Genomic DNA, 15,082 nt, shown 5'->3' with positions numbered 1-15,082 from the left:
ATGAGCTCCCCCATCCCAGCGGGCTGCAGAGAGCACCCAAGGGATCGATCACTGGGGTTTACACTCCCCTTTCACAAGTGTGGAAGGAGAAGCAGGGCTGATGACTATGGACTTGCCAGGACACAGCTCACACTCTGCCAGCAGCCACCAGCCCCCTGTCCTCCATGGGTGACACTCATCTCAGAGGGGTCCCACCAGCCTTGCAGCGTGCCCCCTGCGGGAACTGGCTCTGGGGGCAGCACCGAGGAAGCTCGTGGTGCTTGGTGATCCCTGCACTTGGCCAATGGCCACGCCGAGCAGGCGGTGAGAAGATCACCCGGGAAAGTGAACATGGGAAGTATTTTGAGAACGGCGGGATGGTGGGAATCGGGTACCACAGGGTGATTAGAGGAAAATTAGGAGCTGATGGAGCAGAGAAGTGAGGCTGCCAGAGCGTTGAAGGCTCGGACTCTCGCACTGCCCCTTGCAGGCACCAGGACACTTGGGGCCACTTGTGCTGCTCGTGACCAGCTTTGCGGAGGAGATGCAGGAGGAGGGCATGGCCAGACGGAGCCACTTCAAACACACCCAGCCCCACCGGTGAGGAGGGGTGTGTGGGCACCCTGCACATCTCCGTGCCTGACATTCCCATGCTGCCTCCTGAGCCTTTTCTCTTCTAGACCGAATTATCCCAATTCCATTCTTCTCCCACCCCTGTAATTTCTATTCTAGATTCCCCACGGGCAGGAATCTGGCATTTCCTCATCCTTCTGCCCATTGTCCTCTGGCTGGTCTCCTGATGCCCCATGTCCTGCAGGGCAGGTCCCAGATGGGACAGCGTGGCCTGGCCAAAGCCTGCCCAGCATCAAGAGGTGCAGAAGGATCACAGCTGGTGTCTGCGTGCAGGGCTGTGTCCAGCCCAACAGCCTGGCCCTTAGCCTTTGCTGGCTGTCAGAGGCCAACACTCCCAGGGAAGCCTGAAGGGTGACTTGCCCTCCCTGAGTCTTCTCCTCTCTTGATTTTCAACAAAGTCAGAATGGTTAAGCATAAGCTCGATGCTTTGCTTCTATTTGAAGCGAGGAGACAGGACTTTCCTCCCCGTTCCTGTCTTTTAATACCTGTCATCCCAGCATTTCTCTGATCTTTCCTGCCTTATGGGCTCTTCAGATTCCCTATCCAGATATCTCCTTCAAGATCTGTGGGTTTTTTGTGCAGACTGAAGTTCAGAGAAAAGCACATGACTGTAGGAGTGGTTATACTGGTCCTAAGGGAGCAAGGATCTGATCTGGACGGGGACCAGTGTGGTGAGCAGCTTGTGTCACCATGAAAAGCAGTGCTCTGTACAGTGTAGTTTCATGGCAGCCCCACAGAACATGGACATAAATGGGGCAAAAACTGATGCACCCCAGTTACCCAACAGACTTCTGTATGCTGCATGAGACACACCAGTTTACACCAATTTACAGCTGGTTACACCCCCCATATTTGTGTCATATCCATGGTATCCATAATGACAGTATCCTGTAAATCACAGCAGTTCCCCATTAGCCCCAAATGCCTCCCGCAGTCATCTGGGTTGAAGCTGCTCTTCTCAGTTTCAAAGTGCCAGGCTGCGTGAAGATCCCATAGCAGCTGGCTTGCCAGGGGAGTCTTGCCCTCAGCAGGCTTGGATGGGAGCGGAGAAGGGCATCAAGGGAAGAGGGAACTGAGACATGTCTTGGGGAGAGAGCCAGGATTTTTGGTCATTCCCAGGGCACAAGGAGCAGGGCGAGACAGACCTGAGGTCTCTCAGTGGGCTCTGCTCTCCACCCCTGACCCCAACCAGACTCTGAGGGAAGGTGCAAGGTGCGCTGCAATGGGCTGGGAAAGGACACCCTGCTCCCATGCTCAGTTCCTGCCTTGTTTTTTCTAGATAGTAAAATGGTAATAATATCACCTTTCCCTACAGGAGGTTTTGGTGATTCTATTGCTCTGCCAATAAGGTTGTGGTGCTGCTCTGCACTCCCACTCCTGTCCTGAGGAGGTCAGAGGAAAGGCAGAGTGGCCCTTGACTCTTCAGCAAGCCAGTGCCGGGAAGGACACATCTCCCCCTGGTCCCCGGGGAGATGGAGCAGATCCTGCTGAGCTGCTGTGGAGCCACCAGCCCCAACCAGGTCCCTGCTGCAGTGACCTGAAGGACCTGAATCATAACATGAAGGAAACACGTGGTGGCCTTCACCTGTCTTCTTCAGCACCCTCTGCTTTTCCTCACTCCTTTCTCAGTAGAGGAAATCAGTGAGAGTCCCCATCCTTGTCAAGAACCTTTCTAATGTGATTAAGCTTGATGGGCCTAAAGCCTGCCCTGGCAAAATTTCTAGTTCTGTTCCAGCAGATTCCCAGGGACCAACTTATCTTTTCCATATCCCTCACTGCTGGCCTCACTCTCATGGTGACAGAGAAATAGATGAGGGTGAATGATTGCTGTTGCTGAAGGGCACAGGCACCCACAACTGCATCCACCAATGACCTCACTCCTGTCGAGCCCGTGGTATCATCAGAGCTTCTCCTGTAGTAAGAGCACAGGACAGCACAACGTACCCTGCAAACCTGGCCAGGAAAGCATCAGAGTCTTTGGAAAGGGAAATGTTCCCAGTGATATGAGGGCTGGCAGTTCCCTTGCTTTTAGGAAGCAGGAACTTCTTTAAATAAGAGGCCCATGGCAGGGCCTGGATGGGCCAGTCACTGTGTGCGTCAACCCTTCCTTCTCTGGCCTTGCAGCCGGGCTAGTCTTTTGCATACCTCCATGGGGAAGGTCGGGGGGTCAGAGTAAATTAAAAGCAGCCTTGCAGCCAGGGGGCTTGGTATGACAGCCCAAGTGCCACCCTGTGCCACTGGGCACAGTCTGTCTGAGAGCAAGGCAGGTTGTCCTGAAGCATGGGGACACCAGCTTCAGCTCTCACAGGAGAGCCAGGAGCAAGCTTCTCCATGCAACCATTTCCCAGATGGAAATGCTCTTTCCTTCAAGCCTCTCCTTACAATGGGGTCACTCGTGAACGTGTCCCACCCAGTGCTGCCCCGTGGTGGAGCACGCCGTGTGCCCGTGAGCCCGTCGGCACGCAGGCAGCGGGGCAGAGAGAGCAGCCTCCTCTCCTTGCTGCCACCCGCGGGGAGCTGGCTGGCTCCGGAAGGGAGGCATCGCTCTTGTGCTCTGCATCAGTAGTTACCTGGGCCTGACACAAATAGAAATTGATCAAAAGCGGCTTTAAAAGCTCCCGCGTTCCCGGAGTAGAAAGTTCCTCTTGTTGAAATTGGGTGGGAGAGCTGCGGTTTTTCCTCAGTTCCTTTGATTTGTTGCCTAATGCAGGGGATGGATAAATCTCTAAGCCCTGAGATTTAGGGCAGGATTCATACTTTACATCTTCAGAAGACGTAGTAAACAGCCCTATACTGTAATCCTGGGAGCAGGTTTGTACCTGCTCACTCTGTATAAACTGGACCGGCTACAACAATTTCACATTGCGGCTGAGTTCAAAACATCCCCTTGGGGATGAAATGTTTATTGCAGGAGATTTTTAAGATGGTTCCTGAAAGGGAGAAAGGGACTCCCACCTCAATACCCTGCACAGAGGCTGCTGGACTGGCACACAGATGCAAAAAGCGATGTGACTGCATGAGCAGTTAGACACCCTGGATCGTAGGAAAATACCCCGGGGAGGAACTGGCTGGTAACCTTCATCACTCAGACCATCCCCACTGGACAGACAGAGGCGGGTGGCCTGCCCACAGTGACAAGGAAGCCTCTGTTTATCAGGGCTGGTGGCTCCCAGGCATGGCCTGATGTCTTCAGTGCTCCTGGACTCAGCTGCATGTGTCCCCATCACCCCTGTGGGCAGGCTGGGCTCGGGCTGAAGTCAGACTGTCCAAGGATCCCACCCTTCCCAGGGACAGGTCATTCCAGAGTCTTGCAGAAGCCTCCTGGGCCATGCGGAGGTTTGCAGCAAGGGCAGGTTGGTTGCAAAGAGGCACTTGAGCTGGGCAGAGCACAGGAGATTTTCAGAGCGCCTGCCAACGTGCAGATATCTGGACCTTTGCATTGCTCCAACACAGCCCCAAGATGCTGCAGCAGAGCAGATGGGAGCCAGTTTAGGGTCTGGTGGACAACACCTCTGGGCGACACCACATCAGGGCATTTGGTGGGTTTTATGCAAAATGTGAACCTCAGCAGATCCTCCAGTGGTGTGCTTTCACACAGCATGGAGGGCTGTGGCCTGGAGGTGAACTGCTCGTGGTTTGCTGCAGCAGAAGCGAGGAAGCAGTGCAGGGCGGCGGGTGGTTCTTGGGGTGGGACACAGGTCCTTGCTCACCGTGGGGCACGTTGGCCAGTGTGGGTTTACGAACTGACACCATACTGCCTTGTAACTTTGCATCCCGCTCTGGATGGCTGCAAGTCCCCGTGCATGGCCAGTGCTGAGGGGCTGGGGGAGGCGGGGGCGGTGGTGGCTCTGCAGAGGGGAGCGAGTTACTTACAGAATCTTCAGGCTGTAGAGGCCAGAGAAAGCTTCTCCTGGGATCACGGAGATCTGGTTTCCAGAGAGGCGTCTGCAGTGAAAAGAAGAGCCAGTAATGTGTCAACATCCTTGTAATGACAGTCCCTTGTCTGCTTAACGATTCGTGCACCCTGCCACAGTCCCCTTGGGGAGGAGGCTGCGACACCTGAAAGCTGAGCCATGGTTGTGCGCTTGGGCAACCTTTGCATGTGATCCCCTCTTACAGCTTGAGGAACAGGCAAAGCAAATAATGGCTTGTTGCTCCCACCAGACCTGAATCCACTGTTTTTAGCATCTGGTGACAGCTCACCGCTCGAGTCACGCCCTGGATACCCACAGGGGACCTGGCTCCATAGAAATTACAGCACAGGCAGCCTGGGAGAGGGGCCTCGGCTCAAGGGCAGTGACCAACCTACAGACCCTGTTCCACGCTGGATGCCTGGCAGTGAGGGTGGAGCAGGGAGAGAGCTGTTTTCTATTCATGCATGGATCCTGGGAGGACTATCCCTAAATCATGGATCCTTATCTGTCCCTTTGTCTGTATGTGGTCTGTTTCTGCATCCTGCAGGTTCCCCTTTGTCCTGTCCATCAAAGCTCGATGACACCTGATTTACCTCCACTCCTTTATTCCCAGACCTGCTTTGACATGTGTGATCACAGCTAAGGCCCAGTTCCTTCAACAGGGAGTTTGGTATTGCTGCTGTGAGGGGAGACAGGAACAGGCTGGAGATGGGCAGTACCATGCAGAAGCCACAATAGAGACAGCTCATCTGAATATGGTCTCCAAAACCAGGACAGAAAAGTCAGAAGTGGTTCTTGGATGATCTATGGCTGGAGAAAACCATAGGAGGGAAGATGAGGATAGGGAGAATGCAGCCTGGGAAGGCTGATGAATGAAGATGAATATGAAGAGATGGGAGAAGAAGACAAAGTGAAAAGCAGCATCACAAAGGAAAGCAGCACCATCGGGGACACAGAGCAAAGAGCAGGGGACAACATTCAGAACTGACTGAAAGAGTTTATCCAAGGAAGCTTGTGGGATTCATCATTGTACAGCATCATCTGATCAGAGCGCTCCAATTTTAGCAAGGCCCAGAGCAGGCTGGGGCATTAACAGATATTTGGGTTTTTCACTGACATTGGAAACTGCATCAGTGTTACCATCACTTTCACTGTCGAGGACAGCAGCCCTGAGAGACCATGATGGAACCCTGTGGTGGAGCCAGGAGTAAAGTCCAGGACTCTGGAGTCTAGGCTTGACCTAAGGAGAATCTTCTCCTCCTCCTCCTGTTTCTCCCATGAAGACAAATGTGGACCAAGTCCCAGTGCCCATCAGCCAGAAACCATGAAGACAGGTTCAACAACCTGATTACGGGTCCAAATTACTACTGCATATGTGCTATACCTTCTGATCCCCAAGTGGTTAAACAGAGGTCAAGGTTGGACTTCTCCACAGTCACAGGGTAAGAAACTTGTTGTCCACCTGATGGAGTGGAATATTGCATCTCCCAAAAGCAGACAGAGAACACCATTTGTGACGAGGCTCATCTTCACTCTCTCAGAAACTCTAAGCCAGGCCCAAGAGGTCGGGCACAGATGTTGGCAAGCTGGTTGTATTCATTTAGCGTTGACAAAACCCATTTCTTTTTAGATGTTTTGGCTGCAAAGGAGACAGGTGTCAAGGATGAGCAGCGTAATCCAAGCTGGAAGCAGAGTGCATTGCAGTGAGGACTCTGCAAAGGTCATGGAGAGAATCTGGGCTGTTCTGGGGAGCCACACTCACTGGTGGCGGAGCAGGCATGTGCGGGTGCCTGAGCTCTCTCCCTCTCTGTCTCCCCTCGGGAATCTAGAGAAAATTGCTCTCATAATTAGGCCTCCAACAGCATAAACAGCACAGGGTCGTCTCTTTAATGTGTGTGAGCAGGTTGTAACCTGCCTCTCTGCAGTATGCAAACCGCCTGGCAGGCTGGGCTATTTGTCACTTGGGGGCTGTGATTTGGGGTAATTGCTCCTTTTGATTGCTGATTTCCACATGGGAGGGAGTGTTGTCCAGGAGACTGGAGTGCTCGCCTGGAGGGGAGGTGCTCCTGCACGGCATCCTCAGCCCGCTCCCAGCATCCATCCTACCAGGCTGTTTGCTCTGCGGGGGGCTGTCTGTCCTCAACTCCCTCAACTCCTGTCTGCCCCCATGCCTTCGCTGGCAGCAGTCCACATGTATTCATGGTTAAATGTGCCTCTCAACTTGTTTCCTGGCGGCTCTGCACCTTTATGTTCACTTTCCTGGGTGTGTTTGAGTGTTTGCCAGGTCCATAAATCTGGGACCTCCAGGATTAGCAGGAGAGGAGTGTGGAGGATGAATGGGACCTAGGCTGGGGCTCCTTGCCTTAGAACAGGCTGGTAGGGAGCCCCGCTTGTTGGTGGGACATATGCTGGGCCAGCTCATGGCTTCTCAGTACCAAGGGCAAAACAGAACATGAGGGGAAACCAGCTCTGTGGTACATGTCCTGGTTTCACTGGGCACCATCTCTGCATGAATCTAGAGGCACAAAGCATCCCCCAGACTCAGGAAATGCAGCCGTGTCCCCCTGTTGCTGCTACTTCTGTCCTTGTCCCTGCCACACTGAGACCGTGCCATGTCCATCGCTCACCTCTGGCATCTGTCTCCTCTCTCTCTAGCTTTACCTCCTCCCCACTGCCAGGGCACTCTAGCTCCTCTCCCCAAGGTGTAGAGCTCCCTGCCAAGCCAAGGAGCAGACAGAGAGCGGGGCACCAGCCACAACCAATTTACTCAATCCACCTCCCAAGGCAATTGACTGTGCCGTTAGGGTCCAAGATGGGCTCTGCTTGCTGGTATGCCTGCAGACTGGGAGGTGCGAGATGGCTGTGTTGATGCACGCAGGCTGAGGTTTTGCTTTCCTAGACAGGTACACGGCCCAGATGTGCACACAGGGTCTGGAGGCATGGACTCTGGGGTTTGCTGTGCCTCCCAGGACAGGAGCTGTGTGATGCTGTGAGTGTCAGGTGCCAGGTGCCCCAGGCAAGGGGGCACGGCTGCCCCATCTCTCCTAGAGCAGACCAGAAATGGGATGTCCTCTCCAGCTGGAGGAGTGGCCACTGGGCAGAGATGCCTGCTTCCATGTCATTAGCTACTGTGCTAGTTTGCGTAAGAGACCCAAGACACAAGACTCCTTGTGTTTGACCCTTCCTCTGTCCATAATCAGTTGGCAGTCTCCCTAGTGCTTGGTTCCTTCTGTCCCTCTCACTCAAAGTCTCCAGAAATCTCCCAGCCAGGCAGAGAGGCACCTGTTGAACACATCTCCAGAAGCCAGATCCCACAGGAATGGTTCCTTCCTTTCTATTTAAAAGTGAATAATACCATTTGAAGTGATGCTGCCTGTGAGACTTCTCCCGAGACGTCTCTTCATTTGCTTCTGTGGAGAAGACTGAAACAAATAACCCCACCAAGAAGGACTGAGAGGTGGAATTCCCTCGTGCCCTAAGCACACAGAGGGAAGAGGAGCTGCTCTTGCAGCTGGTCCACAGCACATGAGCTCTGCTCTAGGCCTGCTCAGGTCTCTTTTCAGGACAGGCAGACTTGATTCATCTGTACAGCCTGCCATCCTGGAGCTTACACTGTGAGGTAGGGTTGGGAGAAAGGGAAAGCTCTGGATTTAAAGTGACTGATGGAAGAGGGAGAGAAGGGGCAGGTGGAAGAGGAGGGTGGGACCCGCAGTTGGCTGGCTTGCTTTGGAAAGCTCTCGTGTTAGGTGGATTTTAGATTCTGCTCCCCCCTGGCCTACCCCACTCCCGTGATTTCTGGGAACATTCCTCCAGGCTTTGATCTGCATTCTCAATACACTCCAAGTTGGAACAAACTCATGGTTTACCACCTCATGGGTGCTGCAGTTCAGTTACCACAGGCTCCCACCCCCTCCTGTATCTTGGGCTTCTTGGTCATGCTACAACTTCCATGGCACACCCAAAGGCTGTTTGTTGGGCATGATCGCTCATGTCATGTGCTCAGGCAACATGATGATGCCCTTATCATTCACATTAGGAGGCAGGAACATTGCCCATTGGCAGGACAGGACAAACATGTGTGTCCATATCCCAGTGGAATTTTCCCCTTGCCAGATGTTTATTGAGCATGTCAGCCTCCCCCTTTGATCTCCTGCTCTGGTTCACTTCTCAAACACTAACACTGTCAAGGCAGAATCGGTGCCCAGATCAACTCTCTGCGCTCCTGTCTAAACAGTGTCATCACACCAAGACCACGCCATTCCCTGGGTGCACGGGGGACCAAGGGCTCCATGTATTGTTTGAGTTTGTTCTCATGCTGGTGCAAAGCAAGAATGATGCCAATTAAATCATGCAAGTGAAAACATGGTACATTCAAGAAAAGAGTTAGGCTTGGACTCTCCCTTCCCACACAGGAGTCTGCAGCTGGTCCTAGTCTCGTATCACCTGGAGGTGTCTCTAACGTGGTCTTTATTGCCTTGTTCCATCCCCGAGGAGGAGACTATGCGGGCCTGTTTCTAACTTTGCTTTCCATGCCCCCACCAAATACCTGTTCCAACTCGATAGATTGATGGCATTCGTTTCTTTTGTTTATGGTCCTCAAGCCAGTTTTCAACCCACACGAATGTTCATATGCAAGCTAGTTTGGATTCATTTGCCAAGTAAGATTTAATAAGACACAGCTCCTTAATGAACCACCCAGTACAGGACACTGAATGCTTTCAATCCATCCCCTTATATTGTAAATTGTCAAGGTTTTCAGGGGAGATTTGTTACCTCCAAGCCTTCAGAGCAGTTTTGACTTTTGACTCTACTCTGGGTGCCCCACTTTGGGTACCCCAGAACAGAGCTCGTAATTCGGAAGGCAGTTTTCAGGAAAATTGGGGCCAGCTATCCTCATTCGTAAGGACTTTTCAAATGCTAACACTATCCCCAGCCTAACTGCAGTAGAAAAAGAACTGAAATCTCTAAATTTTCACAACATTTTTAATTTGACTTGGGCTCCTTCAATACCTTGGCTTCATTTTTCAATGCACAAGACGGAAAACCCCCTAGAAGCCTTCCTTCCTTGTCCCCACCTGTACCTTGGCCAGCATCTGTTCTTGTACTATGCCAGATTGCACAGGGGTGGCCTTTGGAAGGCTTCATCAGAAGACTTGTCCTTTAACGCTCTCTCTCTGCTGTTGTCCACCCACTGAATCAACAACCAGTGTTGTCCTCTGCCACGGAACAATGTCAACTAGGAGGACAGAAAGTCCTGGCTGAAGCAGGACTTAACAAGTTGCAGAAAAGCCACAGCAGTGTGCTCCATCGCAGCATCCTGGTACCTTCTCAGACACAGGAGCTTGGCAGTGTCCTGGGGGAACCACGGCACCCAGACATTCAGAGGAGCCACAGCTCCTCACCTACAGCCATCTGGAAAAAGAGAGCTGTGTCAGGCAAGGTGGGTACTAAAGAAGCAGTGACGCTGCCTCCAAATCTCAACATGGCAAAGCAAGGTCATGGCCCTACAAGCATTTGTCTCACTGCAAGAGACCTCTGCAGCCTGCTTTGTCGTGGAAACCCACCAAAGCTGCTGTCCTGGGAGTACCCTACTCCAGACATGTTACTGCACTGCTCCAGGAAATGCTTTTCACCATGGTGCCAGCACACTTGAACATTGCCCAGAAATGTCAACACCCCTTTACACAGCAGAGATATCACTCCAGAAGGAGTCATGCCCCAAAGCCAGCACTACTGCAGTGCTGCCTCTTGCAAGAACGATGTTGCCTTGGAATGAGACCCTGTGCTGGACAATACCCCCAAAGATGGGTGTTTCAGATGTGTGGGAGCTGCTGTGGGTGGTGGTGGGTGCTGCAGCAGCAGGCAGGGGCACACTGCAGCAGCGCTGGTGCTCCGTGACCCGCGATGGCTCCACCAGTCCTTGCACCCACGTGGGAAGAGGAGTGGGAAGAGGGAGGTGCAGGGGAGAAGGAGAGGGCTGACGCGGTCACATTCCCAGTATACGTGATTGCTTTTTATTTTGTTTTGCTTTTATGCTGCTACTCGGCCTCCAGTCCCTTGAGCTGCAAGAGCTGCCCGGGAAAGGGAACAGCCTGCAAGGGGAGGCCACGGTGTGGGTCCTGAGCCCGCTGTGCCTGCATCAATGCAGAGGCACTCCCTGTGACGCTGAGTCCCTCTGCCCTCGGGGCCTGAGAAGAGGCAGGTGAAAGAGCCAGTGGCTGGGAAGGGGTCTGATCTTGCCGCTGTGCCCCGAAGCAAGAGGTGAATGGCAATGAACACCTGCCTTTGGCTGCAGTTTCTCTTCTTGGCACCAAGTGCTCGTGTTTGGATTCAAAGTGCGGTAACAAAGCCCTTGCCGGCGAACACATTTCAACATGTTATTATTCCCAGGCTGGCTTTCAAGATCCTCTTTCTATTCCTTCTGTACTGATTGCTCTTGTTTCTCTTGGCTCCCAGCTCTGGCTTTTCAGGCTTCATTAACTGGAATTTATTAGCAACTTTAAACATTCTTCCTGCTGCCAAAAAGAGAGAAAGAAAGAAAGAAAGAAAAGAAGGAAAAAAAAAAAAAAGAAACAAAGAGGAGACACACTAAACTCCGGGCTGCTCCCTGCCTGTGTGAGGCCCAGGTCTGAACACCTCTGTCACAGGAGGCTTTCTTTGGAGGGAAGAAAGGTGAGTGCCTGGGCTGGGACCGTGTCTGATCCTGGGCTGGGACCCTGTCTGTCTGATCCTGGTGCAGCGGCTCCGGTCCCTGCGATGTTTCGCTGCTGGAGCTGGAAGCTGGTGGTGGCAGAGGAGAGCACAGACTGATGGAGCGCCGTTGGAGAGCAGTCCTTGGTGGCATTGCCTCTTCAAAGCTGGCTGAGACTGGAGAATCTGGTCTCTTGGCAGTCTCTGAGCATGAGTTTTAATTGCCTCTGCAACACCTTCCTGAGCAGCTCGCAGTAAAACCTAATGACTAACAGGTCCCGGCACACCTGAGAGGCCTGTTCTTGTCACCGGATGGATGGGTAAATAGAGACACTGACAGGGAAAATTGCTTCACCGGCACCACACAGTGAGCTGGAGCAGTCCTGGTGCCCTCACCTGTGCCCTAACCACAGCGTTGCCTCCGATCCCTTGTGTGACACAGCCGTTTGGTCTCTGGAGGGGAGCTGAGCCAATGCAGAAATGCCCTGTGGGACACAGCCCGGCTGGACATCATGGTGTGGCCTGTGTGATTGCTTCACTGTTCTCAAGACCCTCAAGTGCCACCCTGCTCTCACTTGTTCCCTGCATGCCCCCACCCGGCATGGGTACCTGCGGAGAACTAACATACTCAGTGCTCAGGTGGATCCAGCCACCTGGATTCGCAGTGCTCCACAGCAGCCTGAAGGCTGTGCAACATGGCACATTTGTCCTCAGTGTCCATGTCACACACACGCTTCATCTACCCCTTTTTGCAGCTTGCTTTCCCCTTCCTATTATTCCTGTTCCTCGGTTGAACCCCAGCTCCACGCATGAGTTGAGCCTTGAGTCCAGCTGATCTCTGACCGTCACGAAACACTCCACCTTCATGGGGAGCCCAAGAAGGTGCAAAAATAGAGGCACAAAAAGAGAAGGAATCATAAAAGGTGTGAAACTCCAGCTCTTCTCCAAGCCGCTGTGACCCTGGGCTACTGGGACTAGATCTAATGAGAGAATGTTGGCAGCAGCAGCACAGCAGGAGAGAGGAACTATAAGGAGCTCACGGAGGAGGCACAGGAACATGGACTTTCTCTGACTGCCAGAGAGGATGAGGATTACAAGTCATACTCATATGTATTCAAAGGCCAGGGGTGTCAGGAGTTTCTAGGATGTTTCTGAGCCTTAGACCAAGGTAAAAATGTCCTTAACACAAAAGAGTTTCCAGGGGACTGTGTTGAATTTGGCAAATATTTTTGGCTGAGGAACCTGAGATTTTTTTCCAGAATGTTCAAGCATCTTATTTAAGGCATCTTTGCAATAAAGAAAATACCATTTGAAATACCATTTTCTTTTCAAGTTTGACCCAAAGTAAAAGACTAAAGGTTAAGAAGTAATATGGAAATCAAAACTTTCTGTTTCGGGTAGGGAACTCTCTTGGGTTGACCAAAGCCCCAGAACATCAATTTTGGTTCACCCTGAGCTGAATTTCGACAGTTTCATCTTCAGTTGCTCCATCCTCCAGCCTGTTACTCACCCAGTTTATCAAGGATGTAACAGGGACCACAAAGTACAAGGCAGGTTGGGGCTGTAAGGTCACCCAAAATCCCTGGAGATGAGAAGCCTACTGAAAGGTTTCCATCTGACTGAAGACAATCACTTACATCAAGGATGGGCTGCAGCAGAGCCCTCTTCTGTCTTGTCAGCCCTTCTCTGACGTCAGGTCAGGCAGGCAGGTCTTCCTCCTCCCCAAGAGGCACTAACACTGAGACACCGTGATTGCCCCTCATTGCTCAGCAGGGTTTTCTGGTTTTCACCGACTCAGCATAGAATCATAGAACCATAGAATGTGTTGGGTTGGAAGGGACCTTGAAAGGCCATCTAGTCCAACCCCCCTGCAGAAGCAGGGACATCTTCAACTAGATCAGGTTGCTCAGAGCTTCATCAAGCCTGGCCTTGAATGTCTCCAGGGATGGAGCCTCCACCACCCCTCTGGGCAACCTTGTCCCAGCCTTGCTCTCTGGGCACGCATGCTCCAGCATGGGCAGTTCTTCCATGAGGAGAGTAGCGAGAAGGCTTGGTCTCATGTGCTACATGTCACCCCAGTAGACCCAAGGGAATATGCTCAGGGTAGATGAAATCTGCAGAGATTTGGGCTGTGAAACCTGAACAAACTTCTATTGAGGACATGTAAACAGGCAGGATTTGTTTGCTTGGTTCTTGTGTATGTCCCAGCACAGAGGATGATCCCATCCCAAATGTAATAGTCCTGATGTAATGTTTTGGGATGAAAGTTTGATAAAGATATAAATGAAAAGAGCAGTAGAAGTGTCAGGCAATTGTATTACTGGTCATTGACAGCTCTGTGAATAACCATAGAACCGTAGAATCGTTTATGTCTGAAAAGACCTTTAAGATCACTGAGCTCAACTGTTAATGTATATGCACACACTGTCCCTGTCTAGATGCTGTTCTTGAAACAATCAATTTAGATTTCTGATAATATATAAAAATCCTTTCATTTTTGATTTCCATAAATAAACTTACTGTATTACTGCTACCAAATTCAAGCATGAACTTGGGTGCGCATAGCTATACAATGCTACAGTTCACAATTCTTCTCCTAACTGTGAAGTTTTTCCTAGTCAAAATACTTTCACTTTCCGAATGAGGACTCGTGGCATGTTGAACCTCTAGTAAAATGTTCTCTAACAACTTTCAATTATTTTTCAGATTTTCCTGTTTAAATTTTTCCTCTTCATCTGCTTCATTCATGATTATTTTTGGCTCTGGGAAGCTGGCTCTTTTGGAGCCTATGAATACTTATTCATTGCCGGTTGAGACTGTTCCGTTTGTACATGACACGTAATCAGGACACAATTGCTTGCAGCAAGACAACTGTTAATTGCATACAACAGAGTATGGTCTCTGCATGCGAAGAGCTCTACTATCCCCAGTGAATGCTTTGGGTGTCCACACTTCAACACAAACGTTGACAAAATGGAAAGAGAAAGGCTGCAAGATGGATGCAAGGTCTTGAAGAACCCACCGCCTATGAGTAGCTCGAGCTCCAAAGCTCAAGAAGGATAAAAAATGACTCCTGCTCCGTCTGTAAATGCCTACGGGGGAGGGGAGTTTGGGCAGCGAGGGTCCTTACAAGTCTAATGAATAGAAACTACAGGCAGATGAAGCGACATCTGAAGTCAAAAGCCTATGGTACGATTTGATAGTTATGTGATCTGACCTGTTATGGGAATAATGAGCGTCGGTATCTGGTCTGGTCTCTTCAGTCAAGACTAAATGTTCAGAGAAGATTGTCTTTGCATATGTGTGTCCACCTAAGTGTGTACGCTCGGCTGCAAACTCTTTTCTAAGGGCACAGACAGGACTTTCTCCTTGTGACAGCGGTGCCTGGGCGCTGCATGCAGCCACACAGCGCAGAGGCTCCAGTCAGTGAGGGGTCAGGCAGGTCGGCTCCACAACCCGCACACATCATTGGCGTCACACTGCACTACTGGGTGCGGAGGATACAGGGTCGCTACACTGTAGAACATGTGGGATAGTACATCTGGGAGATGAAAATGCCTCCTTTCAGGGTACTGAAAATACCTTCTCTGTAGGAATTTCTGACATTTTGGAAACTAACGTTTTTGAAATGTCAATGTTGTGTGTGGCGGTGGCCGCAAGAGCTGATTCAGGAAAATCAAAGTGTTTCATTTAGACAGAATAAGCTGTAATAAGTGTTATATATCCAGTAAGTTTACAACACATACATCAAATGCAGCATTAATATTAGTATTTCATGCAATGTACTAATAGTGTTTTGAAGAAACTGCGTTTTCCAACAGTAGCTATTGTGTTGAAAGGAGCAACAGCATGAGAATAACACCTGG

At 51.2% G+C, this 15,082-nt stretch overlaps 1 protein-coding gene across 1 annotated transcript in view; it reads right to left on the bottom strand.

Annotated features, from left to right (window-relative positions):
- Nucleotides 1-15,082, bottom strand: part of LGR6 (leucine rich repeat containing G protein-coupled receptor 6) — a 150,056-nt gene that overhangs the window by 81,140 nt on the left and 53,834 nt on the right. Inside the window, exon 3 of the mRNA XM_063356428.1 lies at nucleotides 4,486-4,557. Coding sequence (XP_063212498.1) covers nucleotides 4,486-4,557 — 72 coding nt within the window. The remainder of the gene's footprint in view (nucleotides 1-4,485; nucleotides 4,558-15,082) is intronic.

This window comes from Chroicocephalus ridibundus, chromosome 20 (genome assembly GCF_963924245.1).
Source record: "Chroicocephalus ridibundus chromosome 20, bChrRid1.1, whole genome shotgun sequence".
NCBI lineage: Eukaryota > Metazoa > Chordata > Aves > Charadriiformes > Laridae > Chroicocephalus > Chroicocephalus ridibundus.
Note: the sequence above shows the minus strand (reverse complement) of the source record. Positions and strands in the feature narration are given on the sequence as shown.